At 43.3% G+C, this 21,033-nt stretch overlaps 1 protein-coding gene across 2 annotated transcripts in view; it reads right to left on the reverse strand.

The window, feature by feature from the left end:
- Positions 1-621: 621 nt before the first annotated feature.
- The window catches only part of HDX (highly divergent homeobox), a 200,913-nt gene continuing 180,501 nt past the window's right edge, over positions 622-21,033 (reverse strand). For both annotated transcript variants that reach the window (XM_029606566.1, XM_029606567.1), the window contains exons 11-12: positions 20,199-20,321; positions 622-2,842 (exon numbers count right to left, since the gene is read on the reverse strand). In XM_029606566.1, coding sequence (XP_029462426.1) covers positions 2,717-2,842; positions 20,199-20,321 — 249 coding nt within the window. In that variant the 3' untranslated portion in view covers positions 622-2,716. The remainder of the gene's footprint in view (positions 2,843-20,198; positions 20,322-21,033) is intronic.

Genomic DNA, 21,033 nt, shown 5'->3' on the forward strand with positions numbered 1-21,033 from the left:
TCAACAAGTTATTTAAAGGTCTAGAGAGCTCTGTATGCATAACAAAGGCTGTTTCCTTTGATTTCTTTTTTTGCCCTCTGGCCCCTTCACCTGGCCTGCAATAAGTTGTTTTGTTTTTTTTATCCGACCCAGTACAGCTTAAAAAAATTCATCACACAGCCTCCTGTGCCCCAGGGCAAAGCTGTGCAAGCAGCTCAAATGCAAAAGTCAAACTATGTCAATAATGTCTGATTCCCCATGCATGATGATTTATTGTGCAAGTTTTACAAGAGAATGAATTTCACGTTTCAACTGGAGACATTTATTTGCTTTACTATCCAGCGTGAAATGTGTGTGCGGCCAGTACCAGCACCATCAATTCTGTCACCTCTTTGTGAGACCATGCGGTCCAACATTGGTTCTGTTTCTCGCTGGCTATCTATTGCAATATTATGGACCCCCACAGGGGAAGCTGGATCCAATGGAAGCTGTTTCAGAAGCTCTCAAACCTCCTCTCGGCACAGCACAACCAATCCTATCAAATTTATATTTTAGAAAAGAAAGAGATAACAGGGCAAAAAGAAAAATAACGACTGGGGGAGACAAAATGTCAGAAAATGAGCACAGAATGGAAGAAAAATGTCGGTTGAAAATCATTTATTGCCTATAAAAAAGTTTTAAAAAAAAACTACAAAAGTTCACATTACAGTTTGATGTGGCTTTAAGCAGGTGTGTTATATTTCAGAGGTAGTATGTGTAAATATTATGCAGTATTTCTATGGGGATTATATATTAAATCAAGAATACAGTAAGTACTAAACTGACCAGAACTGTCCCGTCCCAGTATCGTCCTTGATGGGGTTTTATTTCCTTAAAGTAAGCTCTCCTGAAAGAGGCTGGACGTACCCTCTTAAGTTGGCTGGTCAGATGTCCAGCATCCATTATTAGGGGGTGCCACACCTATATGCCCATAGGCAAAGAGAAGCTTACCCAGTTTTGGTGTGCTTCACACTTACTAAAAATGTGCCAAGAACCCAATCTCACTGATGCATAAAATCTACTTGCGCAAGCCATTACTAGGCTGCATAAAATGTGAAAGATTTTAAACATTACTTTGAATCTTAAGGGAAAAAAACCCCAGAAGCATACATCTGTATAATGCATTTTTTTGTAACCTGGCATCACAATCCAATCGCTGCCATGCAAACCCTAGAAACACTTTTTTTCTTTTTTTACTAGTAAATGAGCTTCCAGTACAAATGTTTTCAAAACAGTTATTGTTTGCTTCTGTACATTAATAATTTATTTCCAATAACAAAACTATTTCCTTAGCCTTCCACAGTGATAATGGTGTTAACAAGTTGCACTTAAAGACATTTGCTGTTCTCTCTCTGGTAGCTCTATCAGTGAACTGATGTAGGATTAATCCCTTCACCTGAGGGTTCGGTCACTTCATATCTGCTTGAGAACACTCAAAGGATAAGCGCATGGGTTCAAATTTGGAAAATCAACAGAAATAATGAGGAGAGTCAAAATACTTTCTCATCCGAAAACTGGTATATAAAAATATATTTTCTGGCAATTACTTGCTTACACCTCTCCCGTGGAAAATCAGACATATACTTTGTAAACCTTTACATTGCATTTGACCTAAACTCCATGACAACTTCTAGAGAGAAAAAACCCCAAAACAAAACATTTTCAACTCATTCATCAAAGTGAGCAAGAAAATAGAAATCTCAGTATTCAGGACGGATCAAGCTTACCTTAAAGCAGCAATCCATGGAAGATGAAAATTTTATTCAGTTATTATGAGACGTTCTCTGTTAATTCCTAGCACCATAGGGACTTCTTTTTCTGGTGGAGGGGCAAGGAAGGACAGAAAGATTTTTTTCCTTGTGGCTCTTCCCCCCCCCCCCCCCCCCCCCCATTAAGCATAAAGTCAAACAGTCAAATTTCCCCACTGCCGACATGCTGGAAACCCCTTAGTGCTATTAGTTTGCAGGTCACTATCCATCCTCCTGGAGCTAGAGAAAATAACTTTCACAATGTTCCTGATACCAGCAGGGCCAGATAGGAGCCCTGACCATTGTTGTCAGGCCACTGGGTAGGCCCAGCCCTATACCCTTTAAAGCACCACCTACTCAAATCTGCAAGTTCCCCACTCAGGTTATTCCTAAAATCCCATCTTCCTTAAATGGGCTTAATACCCATTCAGTGGAATCCTTCCTTGATGTTTTAGAACCATTTCCTTAATTATATTAGCTTATATTTCACAAGACTATGAGATAGTGTGATCCATTCTAAGGAGAGCAGCTGAGAATAACGTTTTTTTCAGCTAACATGGACTGCTGCTTTAAGATGGATAAAACTGAGATGTAACACATCCAGATGGTTGCCAGTTTTTGTAGTAGAACCCTGATGAAAATTAATGTACAAATTTTTTTCTATGAAGCAAGAAGCCTTCTGGAAGGTAGACGTTTTCATACCATGTAAACTGCTAATAACTAAGTTAACTGTTCTCGTGTTGCAGTTCAGTAGTTGCTAAAAACCACAAAACCCATGTTTGTCGTCACTGTGCAATCCAGTCTTTATAGTACAATTTTTTCTCTTCTGCCACTTTTGAATTATTTTAAATGATCCTGAAGAATACAGGGTAATAAAATACAGTGTTCTTGAAATGCACTCCTGTTGTACAGGTACAGAGTTGCACACTAATATTGTTTAGTTTTTAATATCACAAACTGTCCAAGGCATTTTTCTCCGATAATGAGGATAAACTGAATGAGGTATTATCAGGCTCTGAAGATGCGTGATCAAAATCAGTCTCTTCTAACTGAGGAGGTAAATTTGACAGCAGTGCCTGGATTAGAAACGAGGAAAAAAATATGTATTATACATGTATTATCTTACACACATATTCACAAGATCTGTACAATTTCAGGTGAATTTTTCAAAAGTTTATGTATATAAAAAGGAGCATAGACAAGCGTAAGTAACCTCTACAGGCGTATTCCATATTTTATAAATGTAGAAAATATGCATGTATGTTTACTTTCATGGGCACGTATACGTGTGTAAGAAAGGAGGGGTGTCTTGGGATGTTTCGGGGCACAGACAACAGTTACACATGTAAGTTGCTATTTTAAGACATGCATATTTTTAAACCTAATTATCTGGCGTAAGTGATTTAAACATGTTTATTGTATACTATTGGCTGGGTGGGAGGTCTGGGTGAACTAGGGGGAGTTCAGGATAAAGAACCAGGAGGGTCTCGATGATTTGCAGAGGGACTGGACGAACTGGTAGACTAATTGGTAAAACTGGTAAATTCCTTAAGACTCTCATGTTACACGCATAAATCATGATTATACATAAGTTTTACTTTACTTTTTTTAAAACAGGTAGGAAAAGTATGTCAACAAATAACACAAACCTATTCTGGTAGAACATTTTTAGATCACAAGAAGGATCATGACCCTTACAAACTGCTCAAGCTTTTAGTTTATTTATTTATTTATTTAATTAATTAATTAAACATTTTATATACCATCCTTCCATATCAAGATCACAACAGTTTAAAAAGTAACATTCATAATATTAAAAAATTAAAATTAAAACCTATAAAATAAAAAGAAAACAAATTAATAAAATACAAAAGAAAACAATAAAAGTATTATACATGAACTAATACATAATGATCAATACTGTTGTCGGAGTCTCAGTTTAGTGGACCCTTGGGCCGACCTGCTGGAGACTAGGAAGAGATGGACAATGTCTCTGATGAACAGCGGGCCGGGAGGCAGATGTTCAGGCGGGACGTAGATGCTCTTCACCCTGGAAGCTGGTGCTCCCATGGGAGGAGCCCGTAGGGGCCCAGCCGCTGGGACTTAGGCGGGTTGTGGATCAGGACAGGTAACTAGAACCAGACTAGGACAGCAGTGATACTGTAACTGGGTACGGGTTCTAGAACCAGGCAGGAACTGTAACAGGACTCGGGTACTGGAACCAGGCAGGAACTGAAGCAGGAACGGAGCGACATAGCCAAGCGGGTCACTCCGGGGCGCAACGCAACAGGAAACCAGGATGCTAACCCGTTGCAAGGCAAGGGCTGGATGGCCGCGGCCAGCTTATCAAGGCCGTGGCGTCTGACGTCAGGATTTGGGGGGAGTCTGTACTGGCGGGAAACGGGCTACAAAGGTGCCCAAGTGGCGCGCGCGCCTAGGGACAGGGCGTCCACTGGAACCTTCCCGGTGGCGCTGCCCCAGCGGGGACGCCGCCAAACAGGCCGCAGGCCAGGGCTCCAAAGGCAGGAGCAGGTCCAGGAATCAAGACATAAGGGCCTGGCTGCGGTGCTCGCGGCCAGGACCGCAACAAATACAATACAGATTGTCACATTTCATCACATTTCAATCCTTCTTGCTTCCAATCTGAAAACAGCTCTCATTATTAATATTTTTATTCACAATTCAGTAAGTTCTCTCACTTAGGTTTACAAATCCTTCTCTGGTAGACTGATATGAACATATAGTTGTGTGCAAAGGTTTAGGCACTCCTGGTCAAACTGTATGTTTCAATGAATCTCTAAACAAAAGAAGCTGACACAAGCTACATATAGGGGTAGATTTTCAAAAAGCGCGAATAGGCCTACTTTTGCTTGCGCATCAGACTCAAGCAAAAGTACGCCTGATTTTAGTAGATACGCGCGGAGCCGCGCGTATCCACTAAAATCCCTGGATCGGCGCGCGCATGGCTATTGATTTTGTATAGCCGGCGCGCGCCGAGCCGCGCTGCCTACCCCGTTCCCTCCAAGGCCGCTCCGAAATCGGAGCGGCCTCGGAGGGAACTTTCCTTTGCCCTCCCCTCACCTTCCCCTCCCTTCCCCTACCTAACCCACCCGCCCGGCCCTGTCTAAACCCCCCCCTTACCTTTGTCGGGGGATTTACGCCTCCCGGAGGGAGACGTAAATCCCCGCGCGCCAGCGGGCCTCCTGCGCGCCGGGCCGCGACCTGGGGGCGGGTACGGAGGGCGCGGCCACGCCCCCGGGCCGTAGCCACGCCCCGTACCCCCCCCAAAACACTGCCGACACGCCCCCGAAACGCCCCCCTCCGAGAACCCCGGGACTTACGCGAGTCCCGGGGCTCTGCGCGCGCCGGGAGGCCTATGTAAAATAGGCTTCCCGGCACGCAGGGCCCTGCTCGCGTAAATCCGCCCGGTTTTGGGCGGATTTACGCGAGCAGGGCTCTGAAAATCCGCCCCATACTATATATGGTCCAAAGTAAAACATTTGTATACAAAAAGAGTCTTTAAATGAATTTACCCAACAAACTCAATAACAACAAACATCCATTGTGCCATAATATTCAATCTGATGCATCAGCAGCAGATTACTGACATTTTTTAATCATAATCTCAGCAGCACTATCAATTTAATTAAGCATTATTTATTTATTTATTTTGAATTTTTCTATACCGGCATTCATGTGGCAAAGACATATCACGTCGGTTTACGTTGAATCAGTTGTTGCATAATAGCATTACATGGAACAAGGGTTTTGCAACTGGGATCCAAGGGTGCATACAGTCTGAAACTTTAATGTTCAAGAATCGCAGCAAACATTAATTTGAGATTAAATAATAATAAAATAAAATTGCAATACAATAAAAAAATTTAACATAAAAATTGAGAAATAACATTAAGAATTAAGAATTAGAAAGGTTAACTGTTAATAATGACAGAAAGTGGCAAGCAAGAAGATAATTAACCGAAGAAGGGAGTCCATTAAGAAGTGCTGTCAAAAGCATATTTTATAGAAGGAGAAGCGATCTGCAGGTTAGGGAAAGGATTGGCTGAATAACCACGTTTTAAGTTTTTTTTTTGAAGGTCTGTGGGCAAGGTTCTTGGCGGAGGTTCAGGGGGGAGAGCATTCTATTGTGGGGGGCCAGCTGTAGATAGAGCACATTTCCTTAACAATGTCTTGGCTGGGGGGCATAGAGTGTACCTTTGTAGAAATTTCTAATTGGTCTAGAGGAGGAGTGGGGCTGAAGTGGGATACTTAGATCGAGTGGTGAGAGATTGTGAAGGGCTTTGTGGATAATTGTTAGGACTTTATATAGAATTCTGAATTTGATAGATAGGAGGTTCCGGAGGATAGGAGTAATGTGCTCTCTTTTGTTAGTGTTGGACAGAATCCTGGCGGCCGAGTTCTGTACCATCTGCAGGGGTCTTATGTGGTTGGCTGGGAGTCCGAGAAGGAGGGAGTTGCAGTAGTCGATTTTAGAAAAGATGATGGATTGAAGTACCGTGCGGTAGTCCTAAAAGTGGAGAAGAGGTCTCAATTTTTTTAGGACCTGTAATTTGAAGAAACATTCCTTTGTGGTATTGTTGATGAATTTTTTAAGGTTTAGGTGGTTGTCCAGGATGACACCCAGGTCTCTTACTTGGGGGGAGAGACTTGATTGAGAGGAAGGTAGGATGTGGCCGTCGTCCTGAGCGATGATGAGGATCTCTGTCTTGTTGGTGTTTAGGAGTAAGTTAAGACTGGAGAGCAGGTGGTTGATTGACTGAAGGCAGCTGTTCCAGAAGCTGAGGATCTTAGGGAGGGACTCTGTGATTGGGATGAGTATTTGGACGTCATCTGCGTAGATATAGTGAGTCAGATTAAGGTTGGTGAGTAAGTTACAGAGTGGGAGGAGGTAGATGTTGAACAAAGTTGGTGAAAGAGAAGATCCTTGAGGGACTCCCAGTGTGGAGCTGACCGGGTGGGATTCTTTGTTGTTGATTTTTACTTTGAAGAAACTGTTGCTTAAGAATGATTTAAACCAGCTGAGCACAGCTCCGGTGATGCCTATTTCTACTAGACGATCTAGTAGAATTGAGTGTTTCACTGTGTCAAAGGCCACCGAAAGATCTAAGAGAGCGAGAAGGAACAATTGTCTGTTTTCTAGGTTCAGAAGGATGGTGTCTGTTAGCGAGATTAAGAGGGATTCGGTGTTCAATGCTTTGCGGAAACCAAACTGCGATGGGGCGAGGATCCTGTGTTCGTCGAGATATTCTGTGAGTTGTTTGTTGACAATTTTTTCCAGGAGTTTGGCTATGAATGGTAAGTTGGCTATAGGTGGAAGTTTGCAGGATCGGCTGCCGATAAATTTGGTTTTTTAAATAGGGGTTTGAGACTGGCAAATTTTAGAGAGTCTGGTACTATCCCTTGTGATAGGGAGCAGTTTATGATTTGAGCAATGGGCTTAGCAATGGTTTTGGAGATGGAGATAAGTAGGTTTGAAGGTATCGAGCCTGATGGGTGAGAGGAGGGTTTTTTTTAGCTTCTTGAGAATGTTTTCAATCTCTAGGGGGAAGTGTGTTCAAAAGCTTTGAATGTCGATTCTCGATGTGTTGTATGTGAGGGGGGGGGGGGGCTGGTGATTAGTTGAGATAAGCGGGGTTATTAGGGTGGTGATTTTTTTTTGGAAGTAAGTAGCAAGTTCTGCAGCTTTGCTTAGTGCTTGGTCATCCGGTATAGTAGGTGGAGATGGTTTGGTGAGAGCCGAAACATAGGAGAAAAGAGCTCTAGAGTCAAAGAGAAAGTGATGGATTTTTTGGGCGAAGAAATCTCTCTTTGTTTTGAGGATGGAATTCCTGTAGCGGTGCATTAGAGATTTTTGGCTGTCAGGGTCGTTGTGGTAGGGTTTTCCCGCCATCTATGTTCTTTGCTTCTGAGATCTTGTTTTAGAGTTTTCAGTTCTGGAGTGAACCAGGGTTTTCTGTTGTCGAGATTGCTGTGTTGTACTTTCGTGGTTAAGGGGCAGGTTTGCTCTGCTACTTTATTGGTAATGTTGAACCAGGAGGTAGTGGCTGTGGTTGCATCTGAGAGATCAAGGTGGGCTAGTTCTTTGTGGAGGCTGGCACTGAGGTCGTCCAAGGAGCAGGGTTTCCTGAATTGTACTGATGTTTTGGGGAAAGAATATGATGGGGGGTTGGAGTTCTTGAGGACCATAGTAATCATCCAGTGGTCGGACCAAGGGACTGGTGGGCATATGGGTTGGAGGCTATAGTAAGACTTTCATTTAGGAAGATTAAGTCCAGGGTATGTCCTGCTTTGTGAGTGGGGCTATTGATGATATGTCTGAAGCCCATGTAGCTGAGAGAGAAGAGGAGTGTTTCGCAGTTGGGGGATTGAGGGGTGGCGTCGACGTGTAGGTTGAAGTCTTCCATAATTATGGCTGGGACATCTGTGTTTATGTGTTTTGGATGTGTTCAATAAGAGGAGAAGGGTCAGCGTCTAGAAGCCCTGGGGGGGCGTAGATTAGACATATTTGGAGGTGTTTGGCATTGAAGACGGAGAATTCGAGTTTCGAAGCTGAGTTTGAAAGGTGAAGGGTTAATCCTAGATCTTTCTTGGCTGCTAGAAGTAGGCCGCCGCCTCTTTTTTTGGGTCTAGGGATTGAGAAAAGGTCGTATAGGTGTATGGGAAGTTGGTTGATTACAGCTATGTCGGTGGGTTTCAGCCACGTTTCTGTGATTGCGCATATGTTTGGTTTGGCGTCAAGCAGGTAATCATTGATGATGTGTGTTTTCTTCGAAAGAGATTGGGCATAGAACAGGGTTAGTGAAAAGAGAGAGAGGCCCAGTAGTGGCGTGAGAGAAGATGTCATAATGGGAATAAGCCTCTTCTGTTGGATGGTGAGAAAGGAGCTGGGTTTAGAGCAGTTTCTGCAGTGGTTACTGATGATAGGGATGTGGAAAGTGTGCATCCTTGAAGGAAATGGGTTAAGGTAGTTGGTTGAAGTGGAGGGCATGGAAATATCCTGTTCTGAGAAGTTAAAAGTAGGGTCTAGGACTGTGATGAGGAAGCCTGTGGTGTGTGGTGGGTCAGGACCCAGAAGGGAGACTGTAGCTGAAGTATAGTTGTTTTATACGGTAGTGTCTGCTGCCCTGTGGCCGCAAAGGGTGCTCTCCAGTGCTACACGAAGGGACGCACAATATGGCAAGTAAACTTAAACACTTACCGCCGACGTCTCCCCCACCGGCCACGAGGCTCTTCGATCCCGGCGTCTCCTCCTAACATGCGCCCCGCCTCCCCCCCCCCCCCCCGGCAGCAGTCAACCAGGGACAGGGAAGCCCAAGCTCCAATAGGGAGGCGACTTCGGGGGCTTTAAACCCCAGCACTCCATCCAGGCGCCCTCTTACCTGCGCGCCCTGAACCCGACGGACCCTTGAACAAAACAGACGACCAGTTGTACATGTTGTATTAATACTGTTGCATTTGAGCCGCCATACTCACCTCCAGGCTCGGGCCCCTGCCTTGACTGCCTGTCGCTGAGGAAGACCACCTGCCATAGACTCAGCACATTGGTGCGCTCCCTCCTCCCATGGAGTGCACCGTGCTCTCCTTGGGTCTGATGCTATAGTTTTCTGGCTCCCCCCTAAGCATGCGTGCGCCTGATCCTGCCCTTCCTAAAGGGCCAGTGGCAGAACAGGAGCCCGGCACTCACTGATGACATCACCATCTGTGCCTATTTAAACCTGGCTCTTGCTTCAAGTCCCTGCCTCGGCAATAGGTCAACTACCCTCCAGTAGTGCTAATTGCCTCTTCGTTCTTCCTGCATTCCCTTTCCTGTCTCTGTCTTCTGTTCCTAGTTCCTGTGTGGCAGTCTTCATGTGTCCTGTTCGTCCTGGCGCTTCTCCTTCTTGGTCAGTCTCTGTCTTCAGTCTTCCCCATTGGTTTTCTCTTCTTCATCTGACTTTTGCATCTCCTGCTGATCCCTTGTTCTCCTGTTCTGAGTTCTTGGATTGGACGCCCGGCTTGACCTTGGATCTGGACCCTGACACTGCTGATTCTCCGCCTGCCCCTGAGCTTGGACTTTGCCTCGCTTTTGGCTGAATTCCGCCTGTCTATGACCCCCCGCCTGAATCACGTCTCCGAGTTTCTCTGCCTGCCTTTTGACATTTGGCTGAACTATGTCATTGTGCATTCTCAGCCTGCCTCAGACTTCTGCCTGGATCACTCACCTGAGTCCTCCAAGTGCCATGGACTGTCACCTCTCCTTGATCAGGGATAACCTGGCTTCCCTATGGCACTGGCCTGCAACACCATTAATCCTACGATCCTCCATCAGCACAGAGGCACTCACCAAAGAACAGCTGGCCCCGGCATCCGAGAGCTCAAACTAAAGGGAACATCAGCTGGTATTGGCAAAGCTCTAGTTGGACCTCTGCTGTAGCCAACTCCACCTGCCGATGGTGGGGACTTGTGAGGCTCCACTATGCAGGTAGCACCAACTCTCCCTCAGCCCAAGGGTCCACTTTGCCAACAAATACCATCCAGGAAATTCTGAATGTTAATATAAAGGCCATACGTCTTGCATTTACAAAATATAAAAAAATAGGTCTGTAATTTGCTGCTGAAGCATCTGATTGAATATTAAGACTCAGTGGATGTTTGTTGTTGTTGATACAGTTAAATATGTCATCTTTCTGCAATTTTTAATGCATAATTACTATTTGCTAATTTCAATAGACTGAAGATAGTAAAACAGTGAATACAGATGTGCAAAAGTTTGGCCATCCATCTAGTTAGGACTTTTTAACACCTAGTTTGGCAGAAATAATAGCTTCCAAATGTTTCCTGTAGCTAGTTCTATAAAAGATTTTCTTTGTTCTATCAGATCTTGCCTTAATTTCAAAAGCTCCATGTAACTTCCATTTCATAACAATGTTTCTGACAGCTGAAATTGTTAACTGGAAGCCTTTAGAGACTTTTTTATATATAACCCTCCCTGATGCATTGTCCTTTTGCACCGAGGATATCTCCCCAAGGCCTACTGCCCAGGAGGGAAGGGTTAGGTCGGCCGTCATAGTTGGTGATTCGATTATTAGGAATGTAGACAGCTGGGTGGCAGGTGGGCGTGAGGATCGCCTGGTAACATGCCTACCTGGTGTGAAGGTGGTGGAGCTCACTCGTCACCTAGATAGGATTTTAGACAGTGCTGGGGAGGAGCCGGCTGTCATGGATCATGTGGGCACCAACATGTGGGAGGAAGGTTCTGGAAGCCAAATTTAGATTCTTAGGTAGAAAGCTTAAATCCAGAACCTCCAGGGTAGCATTCTCTGAAATGCTCCCTTTTCCACGCACAGGTCACCAGAGACAGGCAGAGCTCCGGAGTCTCAATGCATGGATGAGACGATGGTGCAAAGAAGAGGCATTCAGTTTTGTTAGGAACTGAGGAATCTTTTGGGGAAGGGGGAGTTTCTTCCAAAGGGATGGGCTCCACCTTAACCAGGGTGGAACCAGACTGCTGGCGCTAACTTTTAAAAAGGAGATAGAGCAGCTTTTAAACTAGAACAAAGGGGAAAGCTGACAGTCGCTCAGCAGCGCATGGTTCGGAGAGAGGTATCTTCAAAGGATACTAATGATGCATTAGAATCAGGGCATCCCGACAGTGAGGTTCCAATTATAAGAAAAGTAGTCCAAGTGCCTGTAACTAAAAACTCAGCTGTGCTAAAAAAATTCCAGCTTATCCCTATCAATTAAAAAGCAGAATGAAAATACAAACAAAAAAACAAACTTTGAAATGTTTGTATGCTAATGCCAGAAGTCTAAGACGTAAGATGGGAGAATTAGAATGTATAGCAGTGAATGATGACATAGACTTAATTGGCATCTCCGAGACATGGTGGAAGGAGGACAACCAATGGGACAGTGCTATACCGGGGTACAAATTATATCGCAATGACAGAGAAGAGCACCCGGGATGCGGTGTGGCGCTTTATGTCCGGGATGGCATAGAGTCCAACAGGATAAACATCCTGCATGAGACTAAATGCACAATTGAATCTTTATGGGTAGAAATGCCTTGTGTGTCGGGGAAGACTATAGTGATAGGAGTATACTACCGTCCACCTGGTCAAGATGGTGAGACTGATAGAGAAATTAGGGAAGCTAACCAAATTGGTAGTGCGGTAATAACGGGAGACTTCAATTACCCCAATATTGACTGGGTAAGTGTATCATCGGTACATGCTAGAGATATAAAGTTCCTGGATGGAATAAATGACATTTTTATGGAGCAATTGGTCCAGGAACTGACAAGTGAAGGAGCAAGTTTAGATCTAATTCTCAGTGGAAGACAGGATTTGGTGAGAGAGGTAACAGTGGTGGGGCCACTTGGCAATAGAGATCATAATATGATCAAATTTGAATTAATGACTGGAAGAGGACAGTAAGCAAAATCCACGGCTCTTGTGCTAACCTTTCAAAAAGGAAACTTTGATAAAATGAGAAAAATTGTAAGAAAAAAACTGAAAGGAGCAGCTACAAAGGTAAAAAGTGTGCAAGATGCGTGGTCATTGTTAAAAAATACCATTCTAGAAGCACAGTCCAGATGTATTCCACACATTAAAAAAGGTGGAAAGAAGGGAAAACGATTACCGGCATGGTTAAAAGGGGAGGTGAAAGAAACTATTTTAGCCAAAAGATCTTCATTCAAAAATTGGAAGAAGGATCTAAATGAAGAAAATAGGATAACGCATAAGCGTTGGCAAGTTAAATGTAAGACATTGATAAGACAGGCTAAGAGAAAATTTGAAAAGAAGCGTAGAGGCAAAAACTCACAGTAAAAACGTTTTAAAATATATCCGAAGCAGAAAGCCTGTGAGGGAGTCAGTGGGTCCGTTAGATGATCGAGGGGTTAAAGGGGCACTTAGAGAAGATAAGGCTATCGCGGAAAGATTAAATGATTTCTTTGCTTTGGTGTCTACTAAAGAGTATGTTGGGGAGATACCCGTTCCGGAGAAGGTTTTCATGGGTAATGATTCAGATGGACTGAACTAAATCATGGTGAACCTAGAAAATGTGGTAGGCCTGATTGACAAACTATAGAGTAGTAAATCACCTGGACCGGATGGTATACACCCCAGGGTTCTGAAGGAACTAAAAAATGAAATTTCAGACCTATTAGTTAAAATTTGTAACCTATGATTAAAATCATCCATTGTACCTGAAGACTGGAGGATAGCTAATATAACCCTAATATTTAAAAAGGGCTCCAGGGGCGATCCGGGAAACTACAGACTGGTTAGCCTGACTTCAGTGCCAGGAAAAATAGTGGAAAGTGTTCTAAACATCAAAATCACAGAACATATAGAAAGACATGGTTTAATGGAACAAAGTCAGCATGGCTTTACCCAAGCAAGTCTTGCCTCACAAATATGCTTCACTTATTTGAAGGAGTTAATAACCATGTGGATAAAGGTGAACCGGTAGATGTGGTGTACTTGGATTTTCAGAAAGCGTTTGATAAAGTTCCTCACGAGAGGCTTCTAGGAAAAGTAAAAAGTCATGGTATAGGTGGCGATGTCCTTTCATGGATTACAAACTGGCTAAAAGACAGGAAACAGAGAGTAGGATTAAATGGACAATTTTCTCAGTGGAAGGGAGAGGGGCAGGGGAGTGCCTCAGGGATCTGTATTGGGAACCTTACTTTTCAATATTTTTATAAATGATCTGGAAAGAAATATGACGAGTGAGATAATCAAATTTTCAGATGATACAAAATTGTTCAGAGTAGTTAAATCACAAGCAGATAGTGATAAATTGCAGGAAGACCTTGTGAGACTGGAAAATTGGGCATCAAAATGGCAGATGAAATTTAATGTGGATAAGTGCAAGGTAATGCATATAGGAAAAAATAACCCATGCTATAGTTACACAATGTTAGGTTCCATATTAGGTGCTACCTCCCAAGAAAGAGATCGAGGCGTCATAGTGGATTGTTATTGCTCACCTCACCAGGAGGGCGCAGTTAGCAATCTATTAGGTTCCAGCTCCTCTGGGAGGAGGAGTTAGCAAACTGTTGTGGCTCATCCTGCCAGGAGGGTAGAGTTAGCAGTCTGTATCGACCAGCTCCTCCGAGGGGAGGAGTTGGCTCTCTGATATGGCTAACCTCGCCAGAAGGGCAGAGTTGGCAACCTGGTATGTGCTGGTTCCTGTAGAATGAAAGAGCTAGCACTCTGTTATAATTCTGCTTTGGAGTTGAGCAATCTGAGACAGATCCGCTAGGGAGTTAGCACTTAATATAATCTCTGTACTGAAGTAGCAATCTGTTATGGATCTGTTCCCTTGAAGAAGGAGTAACAGTGATGATGCTCCGTAGGCAGAATTAGTGAACTAATGAGGGTTGGCTCCCACATAGTGGTAGATGATATAATACCGCTCTATTAGTGTAAGGAATGAACACTTAGTAGAAATGGTGAATTCCTGGACCGATGGCAGATGACAGCGCCCCCAAGAGGAGATCCTGAGAGGAACCACCGGCTAGGCTGGAGTATTGAGACAAACTCAGATAGTTCTTTATTAGACTGGAAGTAGAACCACCAGAGGTGGCAGTAGTGAGCTGATGTGCTCGGCTGGGCTGAAGTCCTTCAGATACTGGAATAGAGATCTCTGAGTTGCTGAGCTGTAGAGAGACTATAGGTAGTGAGTAGACAGGGTATGCTGGATAAATAACCAGTAGTGGATGATACACTCACAATGGTAGATGTCTGTAAGGTCCTCTTATGCAACAGAGAGTCTTCAGTATTCAGGAACAGGAGCCACAGGCGAGTACTGGTTCCTGTAAATAATCTGAAATAGGAACTCACAATAACTGTGTATGAGATGACTTCTGGAATAGAAGAGAGTTTAGGAGAGTTGAGGAACATAGGCCCTCGTGGAGCGAGTACCGGTTCCTATCTGCAATCTGTAATAGCAATCCATAAGATATAGGTATGCGATATCTTCTGAGAAAGAAGAGAGTTTGTGAAGGGTTTTAGGAACATGGGCCCTCGTGGAGCGAGTACCGGTTCCTATCTGCAATAACTCACGATCTCCGTACCTGCGATAATGTCTTAGACAGAAAGGAGTCTTTGGGATTAGGAGCATAGGCCCTCGTGGAGTGAGTACCGGTTCCTATCTGAATAGAACTCACATTGTACACTTCTGCGATTGCTTCCAGGCAATAGGAGTCTTCTGAGTCTTCAGGAACATAGGCGCTCGTGGAGAGAGTACCTGATCCCGTCCTGAATCTGAAATCAAGAAGAGAGAGAGTGGGGCCCCCCGAGGTACCCCTAGGTAAGTTTGGAGAGGCAAAGCAGCGGAGAAAGATTCCTCCTTGCTAACTCGATTCGTAGTTGCAAGCAAAGACCTTTTATGTTGGAAGCAGATGATGTCACTACGAGGGGATGCCTCCGAGGTTCGCGCCCTTGCTGGTACAAGTCTGGAGCGTGCGCGCCCTTACATAATCAGGAACATGGCGGATCCGTAACGTCAAGCCAGCCCGAGGACTCCGGGACACAGAGGCAGATAGAAGCCGCGGAAGCATCTGTCCGTCAGAGCAGAAGGGAGTCGCCACAAAGGTAGAGAGGGTGGAGCGAGGGCAAGAAAAGGCACAAATGCAACACACCCTAGGGATCCACCTATCCCCTGCCGGCTGCCAGAGCCTTCAGACTCAACCCGCAGAGGAGGCAGCTGGTATAAGTGAAGTTCCAGCCTGTCCCACTACAGAGTGCATTTGCCAGCTGTTGGCATAGGCCTCACAGATTTGCCTATGAGGCTGCATCAACTATGCCACAGCAACAAGGGCTCACACCCTTTAAATCTTTAAAATATTCAATGGTCAACATATTCTTGTAGGAGTATCTGGTGAGTATTTTACATGTGATTAACAGAATTTAATCAGGTAACCTTACGATATGAATTCTTTAGTTTTAGGGAGCAGTTAAATATACTTTTGTGAGGTAGTAAGTTAATTTTATTGGCAGCAAAAGTAAAATTTAATATGGTACAATTATTGCTTTTCTTTGTTTTTGGTTTAGTTTTAGAGTGCAAATCAGTGTCATGGAAGATAATCAGAACTGATATGCGTTATCTCTAAGCCCAACTTTGCACTTAGTATTTACGCAATGCCAATCTAAATAACCCACGTGAAAGATAATTAAACCAGCATTCTCACCCATATCCAGTCCAGGGCACCCTCCTGTAGAAGTCAGGAAGCTGTCACATCATGAGATAAAACCAGAAATTCCCCATGCAGGCGAATTACAGATAGAACCCAAAAGGTCTCACAGATGTCTCCGTGAGATAGGATGCAAAACTGGCAAGCTAATTCATTTTTATTTTAAGTCTTACAAGGGAATATTTGGCAAGGTTTCTACTATTCAGAGCAGGTACTGAGTACGAAACTTAGTCTTAGCTTGCAGGTTTCACTGCAGCAGTCAAATTTTTGTTAGCAAAGCTCTCTTGGCAGAGCTTTGGGGAATCCGTGGGGAAAGCCATGGGGAAAAGCCCTTAGCAAAGGTCTTTTTGGATAATGTCCGTTTGGATAATGTCTGATGTCTGGGTAACTTAGAGTCCCTTTTCTCCAAGTCAGACCTCATTGAATATTCAGTTCCATAAGCTCCAACACTGATCTGGATTGGATGTTGCTACCTCCTATAAAGGATTGGTGGGATGCAAATGATGTCGTCTGAATCTCGCTACATAGGAATATTCCCTGGAGGTTAATGAAGTTCAGAGAGTCCATTTGCAAAACAGGGAATACCCATTTCATAGCTGGATACAAAGTTTTAACCAAGGACATGTTTCACAGTTCTTGTCCAAGGTTCTCCTCTCATTTTGGAGGTGATGACAACTCTGGTATGGAGAAACAATTAGAGGCTTTTCTCTGTATGAATCACAGTCTGATATAAAATTGCCAAAATCATGACATGGCTGCAGACTCCATGTTTGTGTTGCAGAGGCCTGTACTTTTAGGTTTAGTCTGTGTGCATAGCAGTAGACCTCAAGTTCATAATGCACATCCTTATTTAGGGTCACTGGTGTTTCTCCTACATTCCCTTGTCTCAGCCAGAGACATCTGTAGTACTTTTATTTTATTTATTTATTTATTTTTAATATAATTTTTATTGACACTTGTCAAGCAAACATTACAACAGAAATGTTTTTGATACATTAACTGAAAATGCATAAAGTACAATAAACTTTCTACATTATACCATGGTGTCCATGTCTTTTCTATTTTCCTACCCCCCCCTCCCTCCCCTCCCCCCTCCCTATGTGGTATCCTTAATTTCCCTTTTACAGCTATCCATCCTAACCTCCCCCTTAGTAGACTCCACCTTAAGTCTCAGTGAGATCGCCACCCCCATACACCCCCCTGTGCTTTCCGTCAGGGGTAGGAAGCGAAGGGCCCAGTTCCCAATCCTTACTACTCCCCTCTATCTCTAATCTCCCCCAACCCCCCTTAGTACGTCCTATACCACCGCAGAAATGGTTATCTGTAGTACTTTTAAAGTAATCTCGGGCCTCAAAGTGACCTTCCACAGCAGTTTCCTTAACCCTCAGCTACTGACTTTGGTCAGTATGTTGATAGTGCCAAACTGTTTTTGCTTTATAATGATGGACCTGACAGTGCCCTAAGCGATATTCAAAACACATTGAAATTTTCTTATCGCCTTCCCCTGACATATACCTTTGAAAAATGTTATCCTGGAGTTCTTTCAGCAGCTTCTTGTTTGGCATGTTTGACCTTTACTTCAAATACATACAACAGAAACAGGTTTCATCTAGGAGTATTTGTATCAGCTCAGCTACTATGATTGGACATAGATAGGGTCTATTCAACTTATTATGGGTTTTAAGGCAATTTTTTGAACCAGAACTAGTTTGGGGCTGCTATGACAAAGGGTATGAAGATTCATGTAATCAAGACTTCTGGTTTTTTATTCTTACAGTAATTACTTTTCAAATAATTCTATAATTGTTCTTTCATGATGAAAGAGTAGAGTATGTTGTGTAGATCAATGAAACAAACTTTTACTTTAATGCATTCTGATCTGCAATTTGTAAACAACAGAATATGAAAAATGTACAAGGCTGTGAAGACCTTGCAAGACACTTTAAATAAATCTTGATTAAAAGTACAAAGCACAGAAAGGGCCATTGCTCTCTGAATAGCAGTAACTTACTACTGTCCTTTAACCAGTCTATAAAGTGTACACAATGCCCCATACACTTCTAGCAATGAAGCAGCTACCTCTCTGTTGCGTTCGTGCCTGCTCTTCGCCCTCACTCTACCCTTTCTACTTGTAAGGTGACTCCCTCCAGGTCTGAAGGACAGCTTGCTGCCGCGGCGTCTTCCTGCCGCATCTCCCGGAATCCCCGGGCTGGTCTGACGCTGCAGATCCGCCATGTTCCTGATGATACAAGGGCGCGCGCGTGCTCCAGAATTTGTACTGGCAAGGGTGCGAACCTCGGGGGCGTCCCTCCGTAGTGACGTCATCCGCTTCCAACTTAGAAGGGTCTTTGTTGCTACTACGAATCGAGTTAGCAAGGACTCGAATCTTACTTTTCCTGGTTACGATTCGCCCAAGCTACTCTGCCTTCTTGTACTATCTTGGGGTACCCGCTCCTCGGGGGCCCAGCTCTCTCTTCTTGATTTCAGACTGCTAAGACGGGATCTGGTACTCGCTCCTCGAGGGCCTACGTCCCTGAATGCTCAGAAGACTCCTTAATGCCTGGAAGCGATCGCAGACGTGAACACTGTGAGTTCTATTACAGATAGGAATCGGTAATTGCTCCACGAGGTCCTATGTTCCTAATCTCTGAAGACTCCCTTCTGTTTAACATGTTATCGCAGGTATGGAGATCGTGAGTTGTCATTGCAGATAGGAACCGGTACTCACTCCACGAGGGTCCATGTTCCTAAAACCCTTCACAGACTCTCTTCTATCTCAGAAGCTATTGTATACCTATATCTGGTACATTACTATTTCATATTGCAGATAGGAACTGGCACTCGCTTCACGAGAGCCTATGTTCCTAAAACCTTCCAAAGACTCTCTTCTATTACAGAAGCCACCTCATACACAGATATTGTGAGTTCTTATTCCAGACTGCATATAGGAACCAGTACTCGCCTACGGTTCCTGTTCCTGAATATACTGAAGACTCTCTGTTGCACTGAAGCCATTACAAGATATTTACAATTGTGAGTGTATCATCTACTACTGGTTATGTATCCAGCATACCCTGTCTACTCACTATCTATGGTCTCTCTCTACAGCTCAGCAACCCAGAGATCACAGTTGCAGTATCTGAGGGACTTCAGCCCTGCTGGGCACATCAACTCATACTGCCACCTCTGGTGGTTCTACTTCCTGTCTAATAAAGAACTATCTGTGTTTGTCTTCATACTCCAGCCTAGTCGGTGGTCCCTCTCAGGATATTCTCCTGGGGGCGCTGTCATCTGCCATCGGCCCAAGGATTCACCAATTTCCATTAAGTTTTTATTCCTTACACTACTAGAGCGGTATCACAGACTGCCACTCCATAGGAGTCAACCCACAACAGATCATTAACTCCGCCTACGGAGTATTATAAATTGCTAGCTCCTCCCCTTGGGGGAGCAGCACTGAACACTCTCCTCCTACAGGTCTGGCAGGATCAACGTTTCCATGTGCTTAAGGCCTGGGCCATCAGCTAACACTTTCTACAGCTACAATTAGGTACTGGCAAGCTTCATGCTTTTGAGAACAAAAGCAAAAAATTATTTTGAAACAGATAAAATAAACTAGAATATGCACTGATCTATTAGTTAAAATGGGCTGGACAAAATATGCCCTTATCTATTAGTTAAAATGGGCTGGACAAATGTGGGCCTGCTTTGGGTGATAAATTACTGTAAAGAAATAAATGGATCACTTTATTCGCTAATGACCATACCAACCCTTGTAAGCATTTCACGCTGAATAATTACACTTTTCTTGTGTGGGAAGCATGAAATGTGGGAAAAGCTTTATTAGAAACGAGATACATTCATTCCAAGATATTTTCAAGCACTGCTGAGTGGCTGAAAGCACTCATTTCTCAATACCTCACAATGTATTGAGAGCATGCATTCACTACATTAGGAGCGAACACAACATTGGACCACTTTACATACAATACCTTCCACAGAGTAAAATACTTGTGAAATGAATAAAAACCCCTACAGTCATTGCATTGCTATATTGCAGCAGTTGTTGAAATAATATTTCATATTTTGTTACATATTTTTAAGACAAACATAGCTACATATAAAATAAAGGAACCTGTAAGACCTGCCAGACAACACAAGTAAAACACATGCAATCTATAGTGATTCATTTATCATCTTATATATTACTTTAAAATATTTTACTGTACCTGCTGTTGCTCTTTATCATTTGATTTAATAGCAAGTATCAAATTCTTGGTAAAAGACTGGAGTTCACTATATTTCTGCTTCTGATTCTCCAATTCACGTTCAATTAGCCTCATCTCTTCATTCTATGAAAAATAATGCAAAGTTTTAATATATGCATGCCACCGCTATCCCTTTAAATGACTACCAGCAGTCAAGAAGGTGTACATGTTTTTCTTAAGCTGCAGTAATATTTTACACTGTATGACACTGTTGCCTCTAAGAAACTTCTAACAGCTTCTTACTAGGATTTGCAAAATTAGAAATCAGTGGTACAAATTATGGAGCCATAATATGTCTTGCAAAAAGGTTATGCTGAATAAATCTTATTACCTTGCCTCTTATATTTTGTTTTTTCAACATGTTCTTTGAAATATTTCCCAAAATGTAGCACAAATAAAATCTACCCAAGATATAAAAAATACTGCCAAAGAGTTAACCTAGTGATTTCATGTTTCTTTAGACTGTATTTACTCCAGCAAATTAAGTAACAAAACAATGTTTGTATATTAAACATTTGGCATCAAGCTATCCTATTACAGTTCTTTAGATGTGGAAATGATTTTTGGATATGGTAGGAAAAGATAACTACGTACGGGTTTGCAGTTCAGAGTCCTGTTAATGTGCCAAACATGGCTTGGTTAGCTGATCTGGATCAGATCCCACTTTAGATCCTTATATCAGTCAGTGTGCCCTGCTGAACATTACTAGAGTCCAGTTCACTATGGATGCGCCCTGATTTTGATGTGTTTCTGAATCTGACAGGATCTGTTGCATACCTTGATGAACCATAGGATT

Source organism: Rhinatrema bivittatum, chromosome 6 (assembly GCF_901001135.1).
Source record: "Rhinatrema bivittatum chromosome 6, aRhiBiv1.1, whole genome shotgun sequence".
In the NCBI taxonomy this organism is placed as follows: Eukaryota; Metazoa; Chordata; class Amphibia; order Gymnophiona; family Rhinatrematidae; genus Rhinatrema; species Rhinatrema bivittatum.